Below are 23,003 nucleotides of genomic sequence, written 5' to 3'. Positions count from 1 at the left end.
AACATATATTGACTGTAATCAATTGTTTTTTCTGTTAAACTTCTCAATTTTCCTGATGATTAAATTAAGTTATATTAATTAAAATAAACTGGACCGACGACAGATTTCTCTATATGATATTATTATCTTTATTTATGTACAACTTATTAAAAGAAATTAAAACCAATGTTTCATAATTTTGTATCCTCAAGTTTTGGTGGTGATGTTTTTAAAGTTGTATCCGAAACATTATTCTTCTCTCTGAAATAAAGCAATCTACATTAATAAATAATATAACCTATGTTAAATATGGTAATATAGTTTTTGCTCACATGTCGTCGTCGTCGTCATCATTATCATCATCATCATCATCTATTTGAGGAACTGCGAAAGAGACGAACTTTTTACGACTGATCTTTCTATTCCGAGCCGACTGTTCAGACCAGGAATCGTTAGATTCTACAAATTAAAAATTAATTACATTTAATCAATTTTGCATTTTTCTAAGTAACAACGAAAATTTTTACCTGTTCGTTGGGCTTCTTTCTTTACAAAACTAGGTTTTGAGAAAGAAAAAGCGGATTCTTTTCCATACTGACAAATGCTTGTAGGAGAATCGGGTTGATAAACGGGATTATTCATTTGAGTTGGATACATTTCAATATTTAGCGTTATCGGTGTATCATTTTTTATTTCTTCTTCTGTTTTGAATCGTCTACATTATAGATATTTAACAATTCAGTATGAATTACAATTTAACTGTTAGGTTAGCTATTAAATAATAGCTAACCTATCTAGAATACTTACGAATTCCAAAATTGATTATATCTCCACCACCATACGAATAGAAAGAAAACGAAGAAAAATGGAATTGTTGCGTATATAAAATACATTTCTGTTTTATCCTGAAATATTTCTCTGCAATCCTTGAACTAAAATCGTACCGTTAAGTTTTTAAAATATATATATATATATATATATATATATATATTTAAATTTAGGACAATGAAATTACTTACATGATAGCTGTCATAATCTTGATTGTATAATATTTTTCTCAACTGGTCAGAGGTAAATAAAGGTTTGGTTTCATCGTTCGGATGAGTAATGGTAAAAAGAAAATAAAACGAACCATCGTTTCTTTTTGCATAAGTATAAATATTTATAGCGGTTTCTCTATATAATAGTCGAAATGTTTAAATATTAAAGACACTGATTAACAAAGATTGTATAAATCTTATAAATAAGCTTTATGGATTTAGATAAATTAAAAATTACCTAATAAATCTGATAGTAGCACGATTGCTTTTCTTCTTGATGTATTGTTCTGCTAACGTTATAATACCCGACACTACATCATTTTTCACTTCTTCCTTGATTGAAATGTAATAATTATTAAAATTTATATCAAATTCAGGTAAATCTAGAATATTTAATTAATCCATTAAAATAAAATATTATAGGCTAATAAACTTGATATTCTAAGAACTTGTTCGTTGCTGATCGAGAGGGAAATAATGAAAGTGTGATATAAAGTGGACAATAGTTATAAACAGGTTAAAAAAATAAAGCAAATGAATACTTTAAAATTAAAATTAATTTGCTTCGATTCACCTTTCTTCGTATATCATTTTAATTATCCTTTATATCAATTTATATTTGGTTTAGAGTGAGAGAATTTTGTTTTCTTTCTTACTGTTATGCTATTTCAGACAATGCCTTAAACTAATAACATACAGTGTAATATTTAGTTAATTGTTTATATTTATAAAATCAACCATCATCTGTGTGTAATAAGTTACAGGCATTTTGTTTGTTGTAAAAATTAATATATCTAATTTAATACATTAAATTTTTAACCTTTCGAAATTTTATACGGTACGTTATATCTAGTATTGATTAAACTCAACTGTTATTCCGATATTTGTACATGTCTAGAATATTATTATTTTTTTAAATAAATAATTCATTTAAACATTTTTGAATTATAGAAAGTATAGATTAAGATGTAAAATTTATTTTACGTTATAAAAAATTAAAGTATAATTTTCCATATAATTTAAATACTTTTATTTATTTTATTTAGCAATATATGCAATGATCAATATTTTAACATAGTTTTCTGATTATAAAATACAACATACAACAAAAAAAGATATATTTGTTTTATTGTGTTCTTATGATTAGGGATACAGGGAGAAAGATCTGTAAACTTCAAATTTATGATCTGAAGTACGTAAGTTGACAACGAACATGCTGACATTTCCTGTTAATTGATATGTTTTCGGGTTTTTAAAGTGACACAAGTCACTTTTTTTCAGTAGCATCTGCATTTTTTCTTTTTTTTAAAAACTATTGTGATAAATTACCATAATTATTCTAATAATATTACCAACCAAATTAGAATAGAAACCTATTAGAATAGGTTAGGTTAGAACGTGTGTCCTCACTGTTTTCTTTCTTCTGTTTCCTTGAATCAGACACGAGCCGCCATTTTGGAACCATAGGTAACATTAACAGTCTATTTTATATTTGGATACTTTTCTTAATTATTTTTTGAATACATTTTAATTAATTATGATAATTAAGATACAATATCAGACATTTTACTATCCGATATTTTTTTTACCATAACAATTCAATACGGTAATTTATTTTAGTCGTTTTACAATTCGTATTCAATTATTCTTAGTTTTAGAGTTAAGAATCGAAGATCGATTGATGGTTTTTGAATTTTTTTAATTGGAGAAAATCGGTAAAAACTATTGTAAAAATTGTAACTACATTATTTTCACAATATAATTAATATATACTCTCACTTCACTTCTTTTTATTGTTTTTAGAAAAAAATTGTATTGTAACGTTTTGTTTAAATAAATTGGAAATTTTCGTGAAATTTGAGAATGAGGCAATTTTAATATACCCGTAAGTGTATTCTAGCACGAATTGCAACTGAATGAAGAATGATTTAAATAAATATACAGAAGTCCATCATTCTCCGCTGTTCTTGAACCGCTTTATATGAATTTAAAATATAATAATAAGAGTTATTTATAATATATTAATTATCAAAACGTTCAAAGGTAGCAGAGAAAGACGATTAAAATTTAAAATATTTTAGTTTTCTAAGAAAAAAATTCAGGAAAAAATTAAGTTTATCATCATTGATCTTAAGAAAAGATAACTTGTTTAAAAATGTTCAAAATTAACATTAATTTTTTTTCTTTTTGTGTTTTGTTCGTTAGAGATCAAAATGAAAGATTATAGTCAACTATATAACATATTTTTTAAATTTTATTTTTATTTCATTAAATTTACAGGAGAAGGCTGGATGGATATTTGATTTCTGCCCCCTACAAAAACATATATCATAAAAACAAATAACATCCCTTAAACAAAAATAAATAAATAAAATAGAAACAGGTAACAAATCTTAAAATCAGGGAGAACAAGATGTAAAAATTTATCAAAATTATTAAGATTTTGCGATCTACAGTAGAAGATCGTTGGGATAGTTTGTTTGTTTAGTTAAGTTACGGCAACGCAACACTTGGGCGATCTGCCTAGGAAGAATGCCTTCCGGGAGGTCTTTTTAAGGGTAACTGGCCCCTATTCAGGCGTTACAGACACGGAGAAAACCCGGAAAACTCCGTGGCCAGCCCGTCCTGGCGAGGCGCGAACCCACTACAGTGTTCAGGAAACGGAACAGCTTGGCCACCGGTGGGCCTCCTTTGGGATAGATTTAGACGATAAAAAGGAGTAAAAACGTAAGTAAATGAGCAAAGTTTTCTCGGTGGAATTTGGAGTGAAAGTCAATTTTAAGAAAATGTTTAAGCAAAAAAAAAAAAAAAAACACGGCACTAATCAAGTGTGGCCTTTCACCACATCCTTTTTATTGAATTTTATTTTGTCATTAGAAATAATAACAATGTTAATTTTTTTAAACTTTTGAAAATAGAATATAAAATACTGTATTTAAAACATTAATGCTTCGTTAAAATATTTAAATTATTCTATAAGCACAAAAAGTGGTGTTTAATATATTTATATCATTAGTAGCATAAAGTATATTAGATTAATAAGAAAATAAAAACTTTAATATGATATAGATCAATAGTTAAATCAAGTTAAATAAAAAGTCATAATGAGAACGCTCTCTAACGAAATTCTATTTGATGGGAAAATACTTTAAATTGATCAAAATTTTCATTTTAATTGGCTACTTGTTCGTTATTTTATCAAAATATAAAATAGATAAATATAAACAGATGATAATTACAGATCAATTTTAATACTGCAAGAGATGATTTATGACGAGACAAAGTTGGCATGAAGATGATTTACAATGTTGTATTAATATAATTGATAGCATTTTCGTAGAAAATTATTTACTAATAGCAGATAAGCCCGGCGTTGCTCGGGCAAAAAGTAACGATAACGAAGATTAAGATTATTACATTAAAGCCAATTTTACCCGTTTTTACAGAATGCAAGAATTAGGTCCCCCTGTTTTCAGACTAATTAGAGAATTTTTAGATGGATCTAAAAATATCTTCGATTTCCCGCAAAAACGCAAAAAACCGCGTGGTAAATCTTGCACGTCTCTTAACACTTCCATTGTTAAGACATGCACTTCTTTCATCCCCACGTGGTACCCTACTAAAACGCAGTTAAAAATAAAAAAAATTGCATCTAAAATAGTACAGTAGAAGCTGAGTTCTTTAGGATAAGCCTTAACCCTTTCCCTCTCTCCCGATGGGGGGAGAAATTTGAAAAATCCCTTCTTAGTGTACATTCTCGTGACTTACCCTATTAAAACGCAATCAAAAACGCAAAAAAAAACCCGCATCTAAAATAGTATAATAGAAGCAGAGTTATTCACGGTAAGCCTTAATCCTGTCCCTCTCCCCCGCGGGGAGGAATTTCGTGTGACATCTGTATATATAATAGTAGGCATATAAAAATGCGCGTATTCGAATGCAACGTTATGTCAAAATTTCAAAGCAATCGGTGAAGAACTTTCGGAGATTTGAGATTTTGAACAAATGAACATTTACATTTTTATTTATATAGATTATTTAAAATATATTTAAAGGAAAGACTACCTTCTAAAACTTTTGTAATTCAACACTGCAAAAATCTGCTATTATTTAATATAATTTTATGCTACAGTGTCTGTCTCAACACCATAATATAATGACAAAAGAAATTGTTTCGTGGGAAAAACTAGCTGAATAAAATAAATCGACTAGTTTACTTGTTGAGATTATTTTTCAGCTACATATGATCCGTATATTTTTCAAATCGATTAACTCCACAAAACAAAATAGAGAAATTGATAAAATAATATACCTATACACCTCTCTTTTTAAAACATTGCTTTTAAACATTGAAGAGTTTTTAAAAAAACATTGTAGAATGTGTTATTACAGGTAAATTATTAGAGTTGTACCCAATCTTCTCGGGTGTCCCGGAAGCAAAATTTTTTACGACGACATACCCTATCATTACGTCATTCGCGTAGAAGAAGTTTACAGTATGACACGACAAGCAGGAGACAGGAGCACATTGAAAGTTCTTTTCGTCTATAATTTGAATTAAGACTCAAAAAATAACAACCGATAGCTTTATTCAAAGGAAACAAAAGAAGTTACTTTCAGGTCATTTTTTGTATACGTATCTATATACCGTATAGTATTTAAAAGCGAACAAAGTCACTTAGTTCACACACTTCCTATTGATAAAATTCGGCAAATGAGGTCCGACATTAAAACTTGCGACCTCTAGATGTGGTGAAAACTATAAAAAATTTAAATAGCCTATATTTGGAGGACATCGAATTATTAACGATTTTAGCAATTTTTGGTAAGTCACGTGCCCAGTGATGGTATCGTGTAATCTATTATTAAAATCTTTTGCGTTGTACAATATTACGCATTCCAATTTAATTGTCTTAACGTGTATACAGTAGAGCATCGATTATCCGACTTAATTGGGGACTGGGGTTGGTCGGATAACCGAAAAGTATGAAAAAATACATTATAAGTATAGTGTATTAGGCCTGGTTTAAATACTAGCCTCCCTTTCATAGTCGAGCCAGTGCTGCCAGCTAAAACATGCAAAAATTTAACAAAAATAATATTAAAATAGCCAAGACAACCAAATATTGTAGCGCCACATCACTAGCGGACATTTGAATTTGCCGACTAGAACGCGGTCGGTTAATCGGGGGTCGGATAATCGATGCTCTACTGTATTTCGTAAAAACTATAAAGCTTCGAATACATTTGTAACGTTTATATTTTCTCACGTGACTGTGTTATTACTGTACAGTACAGTGCATGCTTCACTTTGACGCTATTATTCGTAAGCAGGATGTTAAAAATTTCGAGTTTATTATGTTTTACTTTAACGAACATGAAATAAACTTTATACATTCAAAATTAACTATTGAATAAAACATTGGAGGTCCAAGTGTCTACCACCACGCACGTGATCTACATTTCTTCACGTGTACGACATAACTTAGGCATTTAACAACGCACTATAGCTATTTTAAATAACTATTCAAATTACTTTTTTTGCTATTAATAAGTGAGCTTCAAAATCTCTTACATTTAGTTGGCGGCTTGAAATAGCTGTAAAGAATTTTGGACATTAAAAAAGCAGCATTCTTGTTATGAAAAAAAACTATAAAGAATGGATAAAAACGCGCTTTTTAAGTGAAAACTTTAATATAACGTCATTTTGTTTTCTTAGCTTGAGATTAACGTAATAACCATTATCTATGTAATCAATTTGCCTAAATATAAATTTATTCAATTTGTTAATAGAGGCCGAAATACTTATTTTGTGTAAGACTGATTTATGCATCATTAAAAGATAATTATATAATGAACTAATAGAGAGGATCCATACTGATATTCGCTGTTAGTTTATTACTGAATTATCTTTTAATGGAAGGCGTTAACGTCATAGAAAACAAGCACCGTATTGTTTCTGTTAGAAAAAGGTAGGGATGGTCTTCTATTTCTTTGGTTATTCTCTCCTAATAGAGCTTTCTCTCTTATGATGGAATCATAATTTTGTTATTGAGTAATTTGTATTTTACTATACAGGAAACAGTGTATTGTAACAAAATTTCAGGATTTTTAATACCAGTAAATGCCTTTTTCCTAACCAGTTCTACAGTTTTTTTTTTTTTTTTTGCACTAACTTAATAAACAATAAAATACAATAAGATATACCAATAACTAACAATGGGGGAAACCGAACTTTTGCGGTTATTTAGTAGTATTTATATATGAAAACGACTTGTGAGAAAGTTCGAGAAACATTCGCTTCAGCGACAAGTTTACTTAGTAATTAAAATTGTTTATTTAAATACAGTGGTACCTCGTATAACGTACGCCTCGAATAACGGACGCTGCGAACAACGGACTGTCTGTTTGGCCGTTACGTGACTCGAGCAACGGACTGGCTGCGAACAACTGACTTTCCGGCATAATTGGTGACTGCTCCATGGGTGTGTTCTTTAATAGCGGTCGCTCTGCGTCTCCGCCACTACGGGAGTGCGCTGCTGTTTGTAGGCATTTAGGAACGACGGTGAAAGAAAGAAAGAAGGCGGCGCCCGCACTATCAATAGTATCGTGATGGAGGAATCTATAATTCTTAAATATGAGCTTTAAAAGGCAAGAGAAGGGTCCCAATTTAACCATAAATTGGATTATTTGTTAAAAGAGCATTCAAAATAGCCTCGAAAGAAAATTCGTAAAGACACATCACCGCGTGCGCTAACTCGCGCATTCACAATTTCTAAATTCTCATTCATAAAACCACAATGGACCCGGAAACGAAACTATCTTAGCCATGGAGGACGCCATGTTGCTTTCCACCGTAAACTACTGCTACAAGCGGCCGTTTTTGCCGTTCGACGGCGTGCACTCTCACCGGAATTTGGGAACGCGTTCCCAGGAATTTTTTAACGTATGTCGTTCGCGCAGAGTTACGCGGAGGAATAAAAGAACGCACCCCATGTTCATTTTTTTTTATGATACAGTACGGTTATTTTATGCTGCGGAACGAATTAGATGTTTTAACATGTATTTCTATGGGAAAATGCGTTTCGAATAACGGACATTTCACTTGACGCACCTGGGGACCTATTCTGAGCTCTTCCGATAACTGAACGAGAGCGATACACGGGACATTCGATAAGTCCCCTTAGCGAAAGGTAGTTAACGAACCTAAGACAAATCGCTATTCTGTGCTCCACGGTAAGTGGGTTTCGCTACGGGTAGTCGGTCGAGATTCGTCTGGGTTCCATGCTATCGATAGCTATTACGCTTTAACCAATCACAGTTTAGTTAACATTGTATTTTGTCACGTGACTGCAACCCGCCATTTTCTAAGCGAAGCACGTGCTTTTAGCATTGTTGTGTACTAGCGCTAGTGATATAGTTTTGTTTTGTTTTAAAATGTCTGGGTCTATTTTGTCAGCCCATCCGTTAAGCAAATATTTGTTTTTAAAAATTATAATTTATGTGACAGTCATTTATGTATAGTGTATAGTTTACTGTTAAGTTACGTATATAGAATGTATTTTTTTTTTTTTTTTTACTAAAACTAATGAATTAAAGCCGACATTAAACTTAGATAAAATCTACAAAATAAAGATTTCTATTATTACATAATGCTAACATTTTACAATTATACAAAGTATGTCTAAGTTTCTTTGTATATTTCTATATAACTTCATGTAATTAATGTATTTTTTAATTCATTCATTAAGAATAAAATGACAAACTTAATTTTGCCACAAGTTCTACTTCTATAAACCTTATAACCAAATTAGAATTAGTATTATGATTAAATGTCAAATGCAATACATCTTATTAAATGTAAATGTTATTTGCATAAACATGGAGTGACTGGAAAGCAAACATTAAAAGTAAAGCCTCACAAATAAAAAAAAATCAACGTTTCAAAGGAGGTGGGCCTTCAGTTAATCAAAAATTAACTGAAGTTGAAGAAAGAGTATTAAACTTAATCGGTGTTACTGCTGTCCCCTCTCTCCAATTGCTCGTGAAGTAAAATCATTCTTACACGAAAAGACGCCATGTTGTTTTCACTTTCGTTACGTTCCTAACGGCAGCTCGAGAGTGACCGATAACAAAAGCTTAGTTATCGCACGTGGCTATCGGCACCGAAAACGAAACGTGCGGCTCGGAATAGCATTTTCACAGTTGATTAAACGCGAATCACGTGGTCCCGGTAGAAACTGGTTTTTATCGTATTCGTTAGCTTAACGATACTACTCATAATAGGTATACTACTCAAAATATTATATACATTTCATAATAATGAACATAATTATACATTTTTTCCATTTTTGACTCTACTCCGTGCACACTAAGAGCCTTTTTCATTACGGGTTCGGCCAGGCCCACAGTTGGCACGGATGGTGACAGACAGAACCCGACGTATTCACAACAAATTACGATTTATGAGATAAGGCAATGCAACACATCGGCGCTTTGCCAAAGAGGATGGCTCCCGAGAATACTTTTTATGGGAAACTAGGGATTAGATTTATGAAGAAAACCTAGAAAATTCAACACTGCAAGCCGGTGACCAACTACCAGTGTTCAGTGGTTTTATCCATTTGGGCATTGACGGGCTTATCCGGGACAGAAGAACCACCGAAAAATTTGTGGTTTCTCATCCGGATTCAGTCCTGGGTTCATCACAGCGGTAGGCTAACACCTTGATGACCGGTTAGGCCGAGGCAATTAGAAACGTGTGTCACACTGTTTTCTTGCTGGAATCAGAGATGAGCCGCCATCTTGGCACCTAGGGTAACATTAACCTAATTTTATATTAATTTTTTTGGTTTGTTTATTAATTTCTTCATACAAGCCTTTTATGTAGGGAAAACTAAATGCCTTAATTTGTAATACTCAATTGTGTTTGAAGCAACAAAGTACGAAGCACGGTTTCAGATTATAAAGAAAAACATTTGTATTTATCTTAAATTTTCCGAAAATAATACAATTTTAAAAAGTAAGAACGATTTCATATATAAAACACTCGGTTCAGGCAGACTGATATCATAAAAGTAATTTTATATAATTATCTATTACAATCATTTTTTAAACGTGGTTATTATTTGGAAGCAAAAATTATCCATTGGAAGTATTCTCGGGAGGACTCCCCCTTGGATGATCGTCCATGTGTATTGCGTTGCCTTATTCTATTCACTATATTTACGTTACAGTTTAATCTCTAGTATGTAATATTTACCTCTGAAATATTTAAAGAAACTTTAACACAGAGAGGAATAGCATTATTCCACAGGTCGTATTTAGGTGGTTCAGTTTCTTCTTCTGGAACAGATACACCTGAAAAATAGAAATCACTTGCTTGTAGTAAGTATTTAAATTGTATTTTGTTTTACTGTAGCAAACTTACCGGTACATTGATACGATATTTCAAAACCTCTAGCATTTCTTTTAGGATTTTGTTTACTAATTAAAACAACATAAGCTGTGTTGCCCGATTCTGTTGCTATTAATAACTTCTTGTTTTTCGATTTTTCTGTTAGGAATAAAGGCGGAGGACCTCCAAAAATGTCGCTTTCATTACCTATATTAACAGTTAAGCTTCTTTGAGTGTTTATGGATATTTGATACAAAGAAAATAGGAAATAAGTTTGTTTTACCATAATTCTTAGATGATGATCCAATAAGAAGATAATCTCCTGCTTCATTGTCAATATCAATGTATTTAACGGTCATTTCGATCCTAACAGATTCTCGTTTAGAAGATGGAATTATACGCCAGTATGTGACCGAGTTCGGTTTGTATCTGTTGTTTTCTAACTTCGGTTTTAAAATATTTTCATCTTCAGTGCAGGTAGAATGAATGACCTCTGGTATTTTAAGAAAGAATATTGTAATTGTTGTAAATTATTCGTGCAATGAAACCGGAATTGATTGTTTATACATTTTTAGTTTAAAAGTTATATATAGGTTTGTCATGGATTCACATTTTTTACATTTAAATGGACCCTCGTTGCATTTATGGATTCAGGTGAATTTGAAACGTCGAGAAATGCAAACAAATTCGGGGAAATTTCTGTATGCATGGATGTTAGTATGTGTGGTAGGCACGATTCTGTTCACCCTGTTTGAAGCTTAATAACTCCTGTGATTTTTGTCGAAAATTTCAGAAATTTTGCAGGGTGGTTCATATAGGGCGATTGATGCTATTCAATTTTGGTGGTTAAAGGTAGACGGGGAGGGGAGATAAAGGGGGATGCGTGTTATATCTCGAATGGAATAGGACTTAATGAATATTTTACTCGTTATTAGCATTTACAATTTTTTTTTTTTTTTTATAAAACTCATCTCTATCCTCAAAATTAAGCTTTGTGCCATTCTATAATAATTAATAATAGGATATTGATATTGTATTTAATAAACTTTTTACAATATACACTTACCTCGTACGTTTTGAAATATTTAAAATATTGTACTTGTTTTTAAATTGTTTTTTCGCTTATTGAATTTAATCGAGTTAACAAATTTAACCCTTAAAAATTTAATTTTGCGAATTTTATGCTTACCTGTGATTTATTTGACATCTTCTTAAATAAATAAGTTTTCCAATGATTAACTGCTGTATTAAATTTTTGCTTATTTTGGATACAATCCAGCAAATCACAAAATGAACAGAACGAAAAAAACAATTAAAACATTTCACATACTGGATGATCGTAATTAAGATACCCCTGTTCAATGCTGTCTAGAGAAATATTTAACTGTTCAAATGGAACCACATTTCGTATGGTGATGTTTAAGGACACGAAGAACATTTCTACAGAAACTTTGTACCAAGGTTCATCACTATGGAACTTCGGCACTGCAAGCCGTGTGGTCTAATAACTTATAAAATTGCAGTTATTTTTAGGTATTTTTAATCTGAATTAAGTAATAAACGAAATATGAATTTGAATTGAATATTAATATAAAATAATTATTTTATTAATATACTTTAATAAATAGTATACGGCTAATAGGCAATAAATAAAATAACACACTTTTCCCAAAGAGGAGTTATCTTGAAGTGTTTTTGGACGTTCCAAGATCGCATGACATATATTTTTAATGTATGTCATAAGATGACACGATGCATACGTAATCATTTTTTTTTTTTAAATTTCGAAAAGTATAGAATATTTAGGACAAAAACGAAAAAAAAGTGAACATCTTTCTTTTAGACTAAATAATTGAAAATTTGTTTCCTACAAATTTAATTCTTCTTTTAAAATAATAAACAAATTTTTTAATTATTTAGCCTGAAAGAAAAATGTCCATTTCTCTATATCAAGATCTCTCTCTAAACTATTATAGTTCAGAATATTCTATATTATAGTAACTTGTATTGATCAATCTATTGTATTTTTTGTTCGTATTTCTTACTATTTTTTGCACAAAGTAAATGTTTAGAAAAGTTAGAAACTATATAGGTCTACTGTCATTAAGTTCAATGATGCGTACCAGCAGCGCCCGAAGACTATCGAAAAGGGGGACACAAGCTGTAAAAAAAAGGCATCGTACATTATGCAAGGAGCTTCAAACTCTATGATTCAGCGTCAAATCAGCGCTCCCATAAGATGGTGCTGATTGCACTAGGGGCTAACTTGCCTTGAAAACCGGGAATGTGGTTTTGGTCAACATGATGAAGTTGTACGGACAATAGACAAATATCGTTCCTTTGTTTTTTATACAGTATTCAGAATAGGCTTTCTAGAAGTCATGAATTTTCTATTATTTGTTGATAATGAAATTTGAGGTCCCCATTGGGATTAGGAAAAGGACAACCCAGACGAAAAGTGGGCACATGTCCTGAGTGCCCAATGTACGGTGCGTGCATATGGATTTAAACTTGTGACTCTAACCTATAACGTAAAAAGCCCTTCTTCATATATTTAAAAGCACGATGTTCTAAACTACAGCTTTGTATCGAAGTGCTAAACTGTAGCTTGTGTTAGCTTAGCCTATATGCAAAACCCTACGTTGAAATATAGCAACATTATATAAAATGGAAAATTACAATATATTCAGTAACTGAAAACGACGTCTAAATGTCAAATTGCACAGTTATACAGTAGTAGTATAGCTTACAGTTAAAAAGCTCCAGTGGATTACAGAGAAACAACGAGGTGGCAATATACAACCTAAGATACTCCATATATTGTTTACGATGACATCCTTCTGAGGGTAAAAAGCAACTTTGAATAAAGATCCGAATTATGTTCCTACTGGAAGAAAATTATGCATTCTTGAAATGGAAGGAGAACTACAAGGCCTGGAGAAAACAAAGACTGCTTTAGGTGGAAAACACTAATCAGGACAAAGGAAAAATAAAATTTCCAGCATAAGGAGGAAGTTTTGATACTATAGAGTGAACTGGAAGAATGAATAAAGGTATACAGTTGCTTTAATTCTACTAATTATTGGAAAATTCGGTCAATTAAGATGATGGTGATTAAAAAATCCAGCAACGAGTTGCGTAACTTTCCCGGCTGTTGTGAGATTTTGTTTAGAAAATAACTTTTACTGTATATTTTTAATTGTAATAAATAAAACTATGTGCATCATTTGTTATGAAATTTTATAAAAACTTTTTAAATTTTTAATTATTATCGAATGACAAAAAGCTTGATTTTGAGGATAATAATGAGTTTCATAAAAATTGTAAATGTTTATAACGAGTAAAATCTTCATTAAGCCCGATCTCTTTCGAGATAAGAAACAAGATACCTCTATCTTTCCACTCCTTCGACATTTAACCACTAAGATTTTAATAGTATCAATCCCCCTTGTATAGAAGCTACCGTGCCAAATTTCGTTTCTTAATCATTACTCCATCCTGAGATATTAAACGAAATAGATCCCGCAAACGTCCACGAAATATTTTATTTACTTTTATGGGTTCGGGAAGTTTCAAAACATGGAGATTTGCAAAAATACTTGGAGGGTCAAATTTGATATGATTGCAATACTTCCCTTGTTATACATAACAGCTGAAAAAGAAGTAATACTGTTATATAACAGCTTTTCCGGCTGTTATATGTAAAAGGAAAAGTATGAAGATCGATCAAAAAATGACCCCCCCAAGATTTTTATATTTTTGGATTTCGGACATCTTGAAACGTCGAGAAATACAAACAAATTCGGGAGTAATTTCTGCATGTATGGATGTTAGTGTGTGTGAGTGGGGAAGCACGATTTTGTTCATTCTGTTTGAAGCTTAATAATTCCTGTGATTTTTGTCGAAAATTTCTGAAATTTTGCAGGAAGGTTTGCTTATTAGAGGGATTAATGCTGTTAAATTTTGGTGATTTTAAAGGTCGAGGGAATAGCAGATAATGAGGGTCGTGTGTATCTCCAGTAGGGTCGGACTTAATGGCGATTTTACTCGTTATTAGCATTTACAATTTATAAAACCCATCCCTACCCTCAAAATTAAGCTTTTTGCAGTTTTATAATAATTAAAAATATAAATAGTTTTTAAATAAAATATGGTAACAGATGGCGCCACCAAAATTTTAAATGTTGCCGGGAAAGTTGAGTAACTCTGCTGGTTTATTTAAGATTATCTTTTGAGACGATAAATTCCTGAAACTAAACCTACCTAAGCAGTTGCCTAACTTTCTTAAAATCACATTTACATTAAATGAAATAATGGAATGCAAATGAATTGCATAAGGTAAAATCGAATGTAATAAATCTGAGATTTAAATCATGTGATGAATCAATTTGATATTTTTCGTTAAATGTTTAATATTTTTGTCATTTTCTGCAGAATGAATGTCGTATTTGTACAATAGCGAAGCATCGGTTGTCACCGATCTTAGAAGTTTAACCTTCGTTTCAATTAAACTCGGTCAGTGCGATTCAATTTATTTATTTCATTTCTGAACAATTGACATAAAGGTTAAATATCTTTTTATAGTCGAGCATCCTACACAAATCTTTGTTCTTGTGAAGTTTAATTGAGTCATTTATATTTCTGATAAATTCAATAAAGGGACTTGACTGACTTAACTCTTTCGTAACGTATTCATTGATTTATCAGCTGTTAAATTTAGATGAATGACCTTCCTACTTATTCAAATACCATTTTACTTAGCTTAAGTTTATTTTAAAATTATTTTTGATGCATTTACGACGGGATTCTTTTCTCATTCACGATATATTCTTTATCAATCCCATTTTTCTTTCAGAATATCCATTATATTTTAAATTTGTTTGAATAATTTTGAAAAAAACAATCTGAAACTCAATTACATTAAATTTGATTTATTTTCAAAATTATTAACAAATGATATCATTTCTGGCCTGTTTAATTAAAAGTTACTCATGAAAAATAGAGAAAATTCGCTTATAAAATTTACTATCTCTATAAAGTTCATTCGGTATGTAACTTACGACTGAAAATTATGCAAATGTTTCATTATGTCAGACGATTGAAAACAAATACTTGTCACTTAAATATTTACAGTTGACAATTATTAATATAAAAGCCGTTGAGTGGGTGTGTATGTGTGTGAATTCCTTATAACTCTTACAATTTTTGTCCAATCCAGATGAAATTTTGATTTTATTCGTTTTACGTTCTGACAGAAAGTACAAGCTTCTTATTTTGCGAAAATATTAGCTATAGAATAAACGGGTTAATGTTACCTTAGGTAGCTAAGATGGCGGCTCGTCTCTAATTCCAGCAAGGAAACAGTGGGATGCACGTTCTAACCTAACCGAACCTATTCTAATAATTTGGTTGGTAATAATTATGGTAATTTATTAGAATAGGTTAGGTTAGGTTAGAACGTGCATCCCACTGTTTCCTTGCTGGAATTAGAGACGAGCCGCCATCTTGGCTACCTAAGGTAACATTAACCAATAAACGTTTTATCGATTTCGGATCGGTGTTCGCCCTTACGTTTCAGTGACGTGCAGTGACCGGGTGATGTTCGTGCTTGACGAGGAAGTTTTCTTTAAGTTGCATTTTTACATATTTTTGGCAAATGGCATATTTTAAACTTACTTCATTAAATTTAAACTTTAAAAAATGATAGCTGAATCGTGTCACTTCTATAACCAATTTTTTTTTTCAATCTTTCCATAGTGACCACGTGATGTATTATCCAATCGGAAGTAACGATTTAATGTAGTGTTATCGCTCATCTAATTAATGTACTGTACGTACGACTCATCTTTGTTTTATCGACGTGGAATTAAAAAGACTCGTTATTTTGTCGGAAAAAAATGCCTAGAAGAAAGCGTAAGATGAAAATTAGTCAGGTAAATTCTAGATCTAAAAGAATAAGAACAACCGAGACCCCCCGAAGCCCGTGAAGTCCGACTTGATCAACATCGAATAAGAATGGCTTTGTCAAGGGCTGCAGAAACAGCATCACAACGTCAAGCTCGACTTGAAGCTCTTCTCTATTCTTCAATCTCTACTTTCTCATTAAAAATTATTCCTTCTCGCTTGACGGTAGAATTTCTAATAAATATGTAATCATTGGGCGCAATCACATATATGAGATTTATAATTAGTTTTATATAATAACTTCGAAAATTCCATTTTCTTAATCTTTATTTGCGTTATATGTTCATATTCTCCTACTTTAGATAACTTCAACTTAATGTTAGTTTTCTTTACTAAGATTAAGTTGAAGTATTAACAGTAATGGGAACTTCCATCCTCCCGTAAATCAATCACGAGTTCCTATGTGTGCCTAAATTTACCTGGCTATATAGCGTAACCATTATTACAATTAATAATAGTCCTAAACACTGCTAATTAATCATTTATGATTATTTCACTTTTACGTTTGCTCCGATTTTGTCATAACATTTCTCATTAAAGTGAGCTACTAAATCATCTATAGTTTGATATGCCTTGCCAAATTTTATTCTGAACGACTTTTCTTTATTAACTTCATCTACTAAATTAAAAAGAATTGACGTCAATCGAGTCACAGTCCCAGAATTGCAAACACGAATCCCTTTAAGAATAATCCTCCCACTCAATGGGTAGCTCCAGAGGTTTTGGAAAGTTAATAATAAAAATTCGAAGTATTTTTATTAACTTTTCAAACATTCGAAACATTCAAATAAAGACGTTGTTTGTGTAACTTGGTAACGTTAAGAAGACCATGGCTCAATAACGGATTTTACGGCAAGTACTAAAACTTATTTGCAAATTTTTATTACAAACTTTTTTGGATGCAATGTGGTGCAAAAAGTTGCAGATTTCTTCAGACTTGGGTATACCGTACTCTGTTTCTGGGTCTGCACAAGTTTTCTGTAAATTCTTATAAATAATTCTGTTAAGTTCGATATTCAATTTAACAAAATTGTAACACGTGTGTTTATGTTACGTAGTGTTGATGTATAGTCCACAGCTCTGTCACACGTGTCAGGTGTGTTGTGTAACTATAGACTTGGGAATGCGGGGAGAGATCTTCCTGCCTAGAGAGGGAAAAATTGTGCTTTCCCTTTGGTGTGGCCGGGCAGTGCTGACCGGAGTGTGTGGCTGTGTGGCTGGCAAAGAATCAGTGTTGTGCCTTTATTAATTAATTGTCGGGTGCCTGAGTGTTACTCGCTTGTGGAGTGCCAGAATGTTACTCACTAGTGTTGAAAATAAATTACAAATAGTGTTGTTGTCGTGTTATAAATAATTTGTGTACTGTGTTTAGAACGTGTAAACAGCAACATGTTAAAACATTTTACAAATTTCTTTCTACAATACTTCCCTTGTATTAACTAGACTGTTCCACATTGTTTGTGCACATAGGGTAACTATTCACTACTTACTCATTTTTCCCGTTCTCCAACGGTTTATGATACAGATCTAGTTTATATACACACTTCTTCACATAGCACATGCTCATTTTCTCTGCTATGTTCAAATTTTCAATGATACCTGGCATATAAATCTCCAAACATTCTCCAACTCTGTTGTCTATCGACACAATCTAGCGCTGGTAGTAACGTCTAAAGAAAGCAGCTGAAATCGATGAGCAACTCCATCTATGACTTATGGTAGCCTACTCGTATGTATATACTAACTACATCCTGTTTTTTGTTGGTTTTTTCATACATTAGCATATACAGTGGTGCATTCGGACATTAAAAATATATATTATTGCTTGTCTTATTTTTTCCAACCGCTTTACAGCCAATCTCTATTCCGTGTTATGGGATATGTCTGCGACTTTTAATCAATCAATTCCGAATGTTTCTATCCTCGATATCTTTAACTGGATAACTCTCTTCACGAATCCTAGATCACCGATGGCGGATAATCAGTCTTAGTTAATCAGGAAACAGCTAATTACAGGTCTCTTATATAATTACTGGTGCCATCTTTAATCAATCAGCGATTGCGTATCTGTTCAATTAATCAGTTGGCATTGGATCTCTATTGGATAACCGCTCAACCAAGCAGAAACCTCCTGCAAAGTCGCATAACATCCGACAAGTCATAGGGCATGCTGATCACTGATTGGTCACTGTTATATTTTATTGTTATACAAATAATATAATACTTATATAATAATGTAGTAAAACACAAAATTAATTAAATTATATTAATCAAACCGATATATACCTGGTTTATCTCCTGTAATTTACTAATAATTTGTTCCATCTTATTTCACTAGGGCAGTGTTTCTCAAACTTTTTTGTCTGGTTGCACACTGAAATTATTAAACAAAATTCACGGCACCCCTATTATTATTATTATTATTATTTTATTTTATTCTTTTTTTGCTTTTTTACGGTTAGTAAAGATATGAAAGATGAAAAGTCTTTGAAAAAAATAAAAGTTTTTTAAAGTAAGTAAGTTTATTTCCAAACAACACAAAAACATTCAAAACAAAAGTTATTATTATAAAGGTATCTGGTGATAAAATGAGCTCACAATTTTTGATGATTTACTAGTGCTAATTGATTCCTTAGCTTTGCTACCAGTAACTACTTCTTGATCATTAGAATCTTCACGTTTTCTTTTTTTAATGAAAAAATTATTCACGATATTGAACGGCATAATTAACTTCAATATTTTATTATAAAATTTAATTACAAGTTAATAATTTATTTTTTCTTGTTGTAAAGAAGAAAAATATTTTTATATGATGCTTTTTCGTTATTGTCTGAATATATAACAATAATAAAAACAATTACTGCATTCAACGCATTTATATTGCACTTCTACTCGCTGCAGGAACAGAAGAACAGACAACTAGTAACTAGTTCGTTTTTTTTCTAGTATTTACGTATCGCCAATTACCGAGTCACCGAGACAAGTGGCGACGTAACAAGATTAGTAGAAAAAAACCAATATTCATTTTTTATAATTGTTTTAATTATTTATTTAATTTAATACTTTAATTCCATTATTTTAAGTAATTTTAATTTAATTATTTAAAAATTTCGCGGCACCCTTGTGGCGTACTTGCGGCACCCGCTTTGAGAACCACTGCACTAGGGAAATATAAGAATGTTGTAATAGTTGCTTGTGGATAATTCGAATCAGGATATGTTTTTTTCTCCCCCCCCATCCATTACTCATTCTGGAAGGGGGTGTTCGTGGGGATAGAGATGATGTGCTAACTCGGTCTAGTAGATGGTCGTTGATCGATAGTATATGACGTATCGAGAGTCCAGGAAGTAGTAGCCCATTCGATCTAGTAGGCTACACAGATATCGATTACACAATCCAGTGTTGATAAATCGGTTTTAATTTGTAGTACATGAGAAATGGCTTACATCTGCAGTACTTTATTCATGTAAAACTGAAAAATATCTGATTAGTTCATTATTTTTATATTGTGATTTTGATGTTTATAAGACTCTCTTTTTAGCAGGAAAAGATAAATAACTTATTATACAACGACAAATAATTACTTACATATTGAATTTTGTGTTTATTATTACTAATGTATATAATACGTATAATGTTTAACATTTATTGAACGTGTACACCTATTTTATTTGTAAAATCTTCATAATTTTAATTCTAATTACGGGAGAGTGGCTAAAAATGTATTACTCGGGTTGTTTTATCTTATATTCTCTATTTGATACTAACCAGTACGCCAGTTAATATTGAAAATTGTAACTTGACATATTTGATTATTTTGCGCAAACAATTACATTATTTAATAATGAAATAATGTATTTATTCGTTTGTAAGATCATATTTTGAGACAATAAAAGATGTTATTCTTTTTAGTACTCTCCACAAGTTTTATGAATTCATTTCATGCACTGTATCATTATTTTCTATGCGCATTTTTAGTTTCAGAGGAAGCAAAATCATCCTTTATTAACAGAAACGACGATAGCTTGTTATGTAATTGTTTAAAATAGATTTTAATTATTTATATAGTCGTAAAATGACACCATATCGCTGTCATGCGATGGCGGATCTAATGAGAATTAATGTGAACATATAAGTTACAAGCTTCATAAATTGATCAAAAAGTTACATTAATCGTGCCTGATTTTTTAAAAATGTTTGTAACACGTCATCTGTCAAGTTTTTTGTCTATATTTTCCATTAGTCATTTATTTAGTTAATATATTTACTACTAGATGTTACTTATATTCGGTGATAATAAAGAGATAAGTGACCAATACGGGTTGGGCATCACTTCACTATAAAATAAATGGGCATAGAATATCGTTATTAATTCATTACTCGTGAACGTTTTGCTATCGTTAAAGTCACTAATTTATATAAAAAGCTGTAATGAGTAATATCAAAAAGAATGCATCCACAAAATGGTATAAAGTATTATTTTTGAACAAGCTTTCTTACTTTATAAGAATATATCTAAGATATTTATATAAAATACATATGATATCCTTAGATTATCTACAGTGTGGCCATAATTAATGTTTCCTATTCACAGTGCTGTGAATAGGAAAACTTTAATTATGATCATCCTGTAAAGGTAGTAAACCTTTTATTTTTAAAACCTGATTTGATTCCAAGAAACGATCATTGAGCCATCGTAAATCGCACTTTTAATAACATCACCTTTGATGTATTTTAGAGAGATTCTGTATAGGCTACTGCAACGAAATGGCCAATTAAAGGGTACAGTATTTATACAATTACAGTAGAAAATGCATACCAATCGAATAGATCATAAATTCTAACTCATGCTTTCAAATGAATAAAGTTTCTAATGTTTGAATTATATTGGTGATATTTTTAAAGTGCTGAAAGTACTGACTGAAAAAAATAAACGAACAGTAAAAACTTATATTCAATAAATCACTTCTATAAATACTTATTTTATAGTTAATTTGCATCCTTCTACATAAATTTTATGTTAAATATATATATATAACTATGAGATATTGCTAAAAGCTTGAAAAAATTGCTTTAATTTTAATTTTTAAACGCTGTAAAAACAAAATGAAAGTAGAAATGTCAAAAGATGATAATTAAATTTTTGATAAATTCTCTCTCATATATATGAATAGATATAATAAACTTACCACTCAAAGATACTCGAAGTAAGAAAGAAAACAAAAGAACAGCGGTGAAATAGTCCATTTTATTTAATTGAAATATCCAAACCTTAGGTGTTGGAAATTGCGTTATGTCTCATGTTGTTATTCACGCCTTTGGTAATAGCGTTATGTCTCTTATCTTTTAATATTTTCTGTACATTATCTATATCGGCGATAAGCGTTATTTTTAGTTTAAAGTTCACTCGTAAAATTAAAATGTGTGATATCCCGTCAATGTTGCCAGGTCTAGGGATTTGCTCCTAGATCTAGAAAATTTTAATTGTCAAATATTAAGTTTTTTTCTAGTAGCTAGTAAAAGGATAGTATCATAAACGTTAGAAAAACAAAATTTTTGCTCTTATTTCTTTAAAATTTATATTTAACAACGAAAGCCATATCATAAAGAATGAAAAACAAATCATAGAAACATTTTATAACATAATTAAATGTTACTAAACTTCTGTAAAAATTATCACAGACCTCTTACACTATGATTATAATAGATCTAACTGAAGAGGTAGATAAAAGACTATTAAACACTGGTAAAATGAACTGGAGTATTGCAGACAGTAATGTAAGAAATAAAGTATAAATTAGAAATAAAATTATTGTTATTATTATTACTACACATTTTTTAAAAACGATTTAGCAAAAAAATATTTAAGTTTTATTAATTTAAATAAGTACTGTTAGTTAAATAATTACAGTAAAATCGAGCTCCATTTTTCCTAGTATAAAGTAACCGAGTTTAAATAATAAGATTTCAAGATAATTGCCGACGTTTCTTCCGCAAGTACCTCATGCAGGCTTTTCACTTCGACTTCAGCTTTTTGCATATTGTATAACGCAGGGTTGTACGATAATTAAAGGGTAAACTTTATCGTAAACGATTTATTTACGATAAAGGCGAACAGAGTAGACTGACTGACGGCCCATTTACCTGTAAGACACTCTAACAATGTATAATATTATATCTGTCTGTCTCTCTCTCCGCTGCGCGATAATGTACAGTACTTTCTTATAAATTCTTTAAATTATGTTAATCATCAAATATAATTTGTGCTATGACATTTGGGAAGGTGAAATACAGGAAAATGAGATTCAAAGAAACCTATAATAATGCAATCATTCGGTGAATTATAAATCTCTGATTTGTTACTGTTTGTCTGTCCAATTTTACGATATAGGTCTACGTGAAAACTCGATTATCCGAACTCGATGGGATCAGGGATCTTTCAGGATTCCTGGTCCCATTAAGTTCTAGAAACTCATTTCTGTGTTTCGCACACATCAAGCACTGCGCATTTAAAGTTTCATAAACTATAAATAAGTTACTTGTAACGCAATGCAATTACTGTATCTGAGAAAATCATTTATTTTTAATTTTCCTATTTTATATACAGTAGTTATAATCTAGTT

At 31.0% G+C, this 23,003-nt stretch overlaps 1 protein-coding gene across 1 annotated transcript; it reads right to left on the bottom strand.

The window, feature by feature from the left end:
• Positions 1–113: 113 nt before the first annotated feature.
• On the bottom strand, positions 114–21,663 carry LOC136984009 (uncharacterized). The gene is made up of 10 exons (XM_067280913.1): positions 21,570–21,663; positions 10,700–10,909; positions 10,450–10,623; positions 10,282–10,379; positions 1,258–1,352; positions 999–1,155; positions 787–911; positions 507–694; positions 312–438; positions 114–240 (listed from the first exon to the last, which is right to left on the bottom strand). The coding sequence occupies exons 1-10, from the start codon at positions 21,625–21,627 to the stop codon at positions 171–173; spliced, it is 1,302 nt and encodes a 433-aa protein (XP_067137014.1). The 5' UTR covers positions 21,628–21,663; the 3' UTR covers positions 114–170.
• Positions 21,664–23,003: the final 1,340 nt, after the last annotated feature.

The sequence above is a fragment of the Centruroides vittatus genome, unplaced genomic scaffold, assembly GCF_030686945.1.
Source record: "Centruroides vittatus isolate TY-2023 unplaced genomic scaffold, ASM3068694v2 contig_900, whole genome shotgun sequence".
NCBI lineage: Eukaryota > Metazoa > Arthropoda > Arachnida > Scorpiones > Buthidae > Centruroides > Centruroides vittatus.
This window is presented reverse-complemented; position numbering and strand designations above follow the sequence as displayed.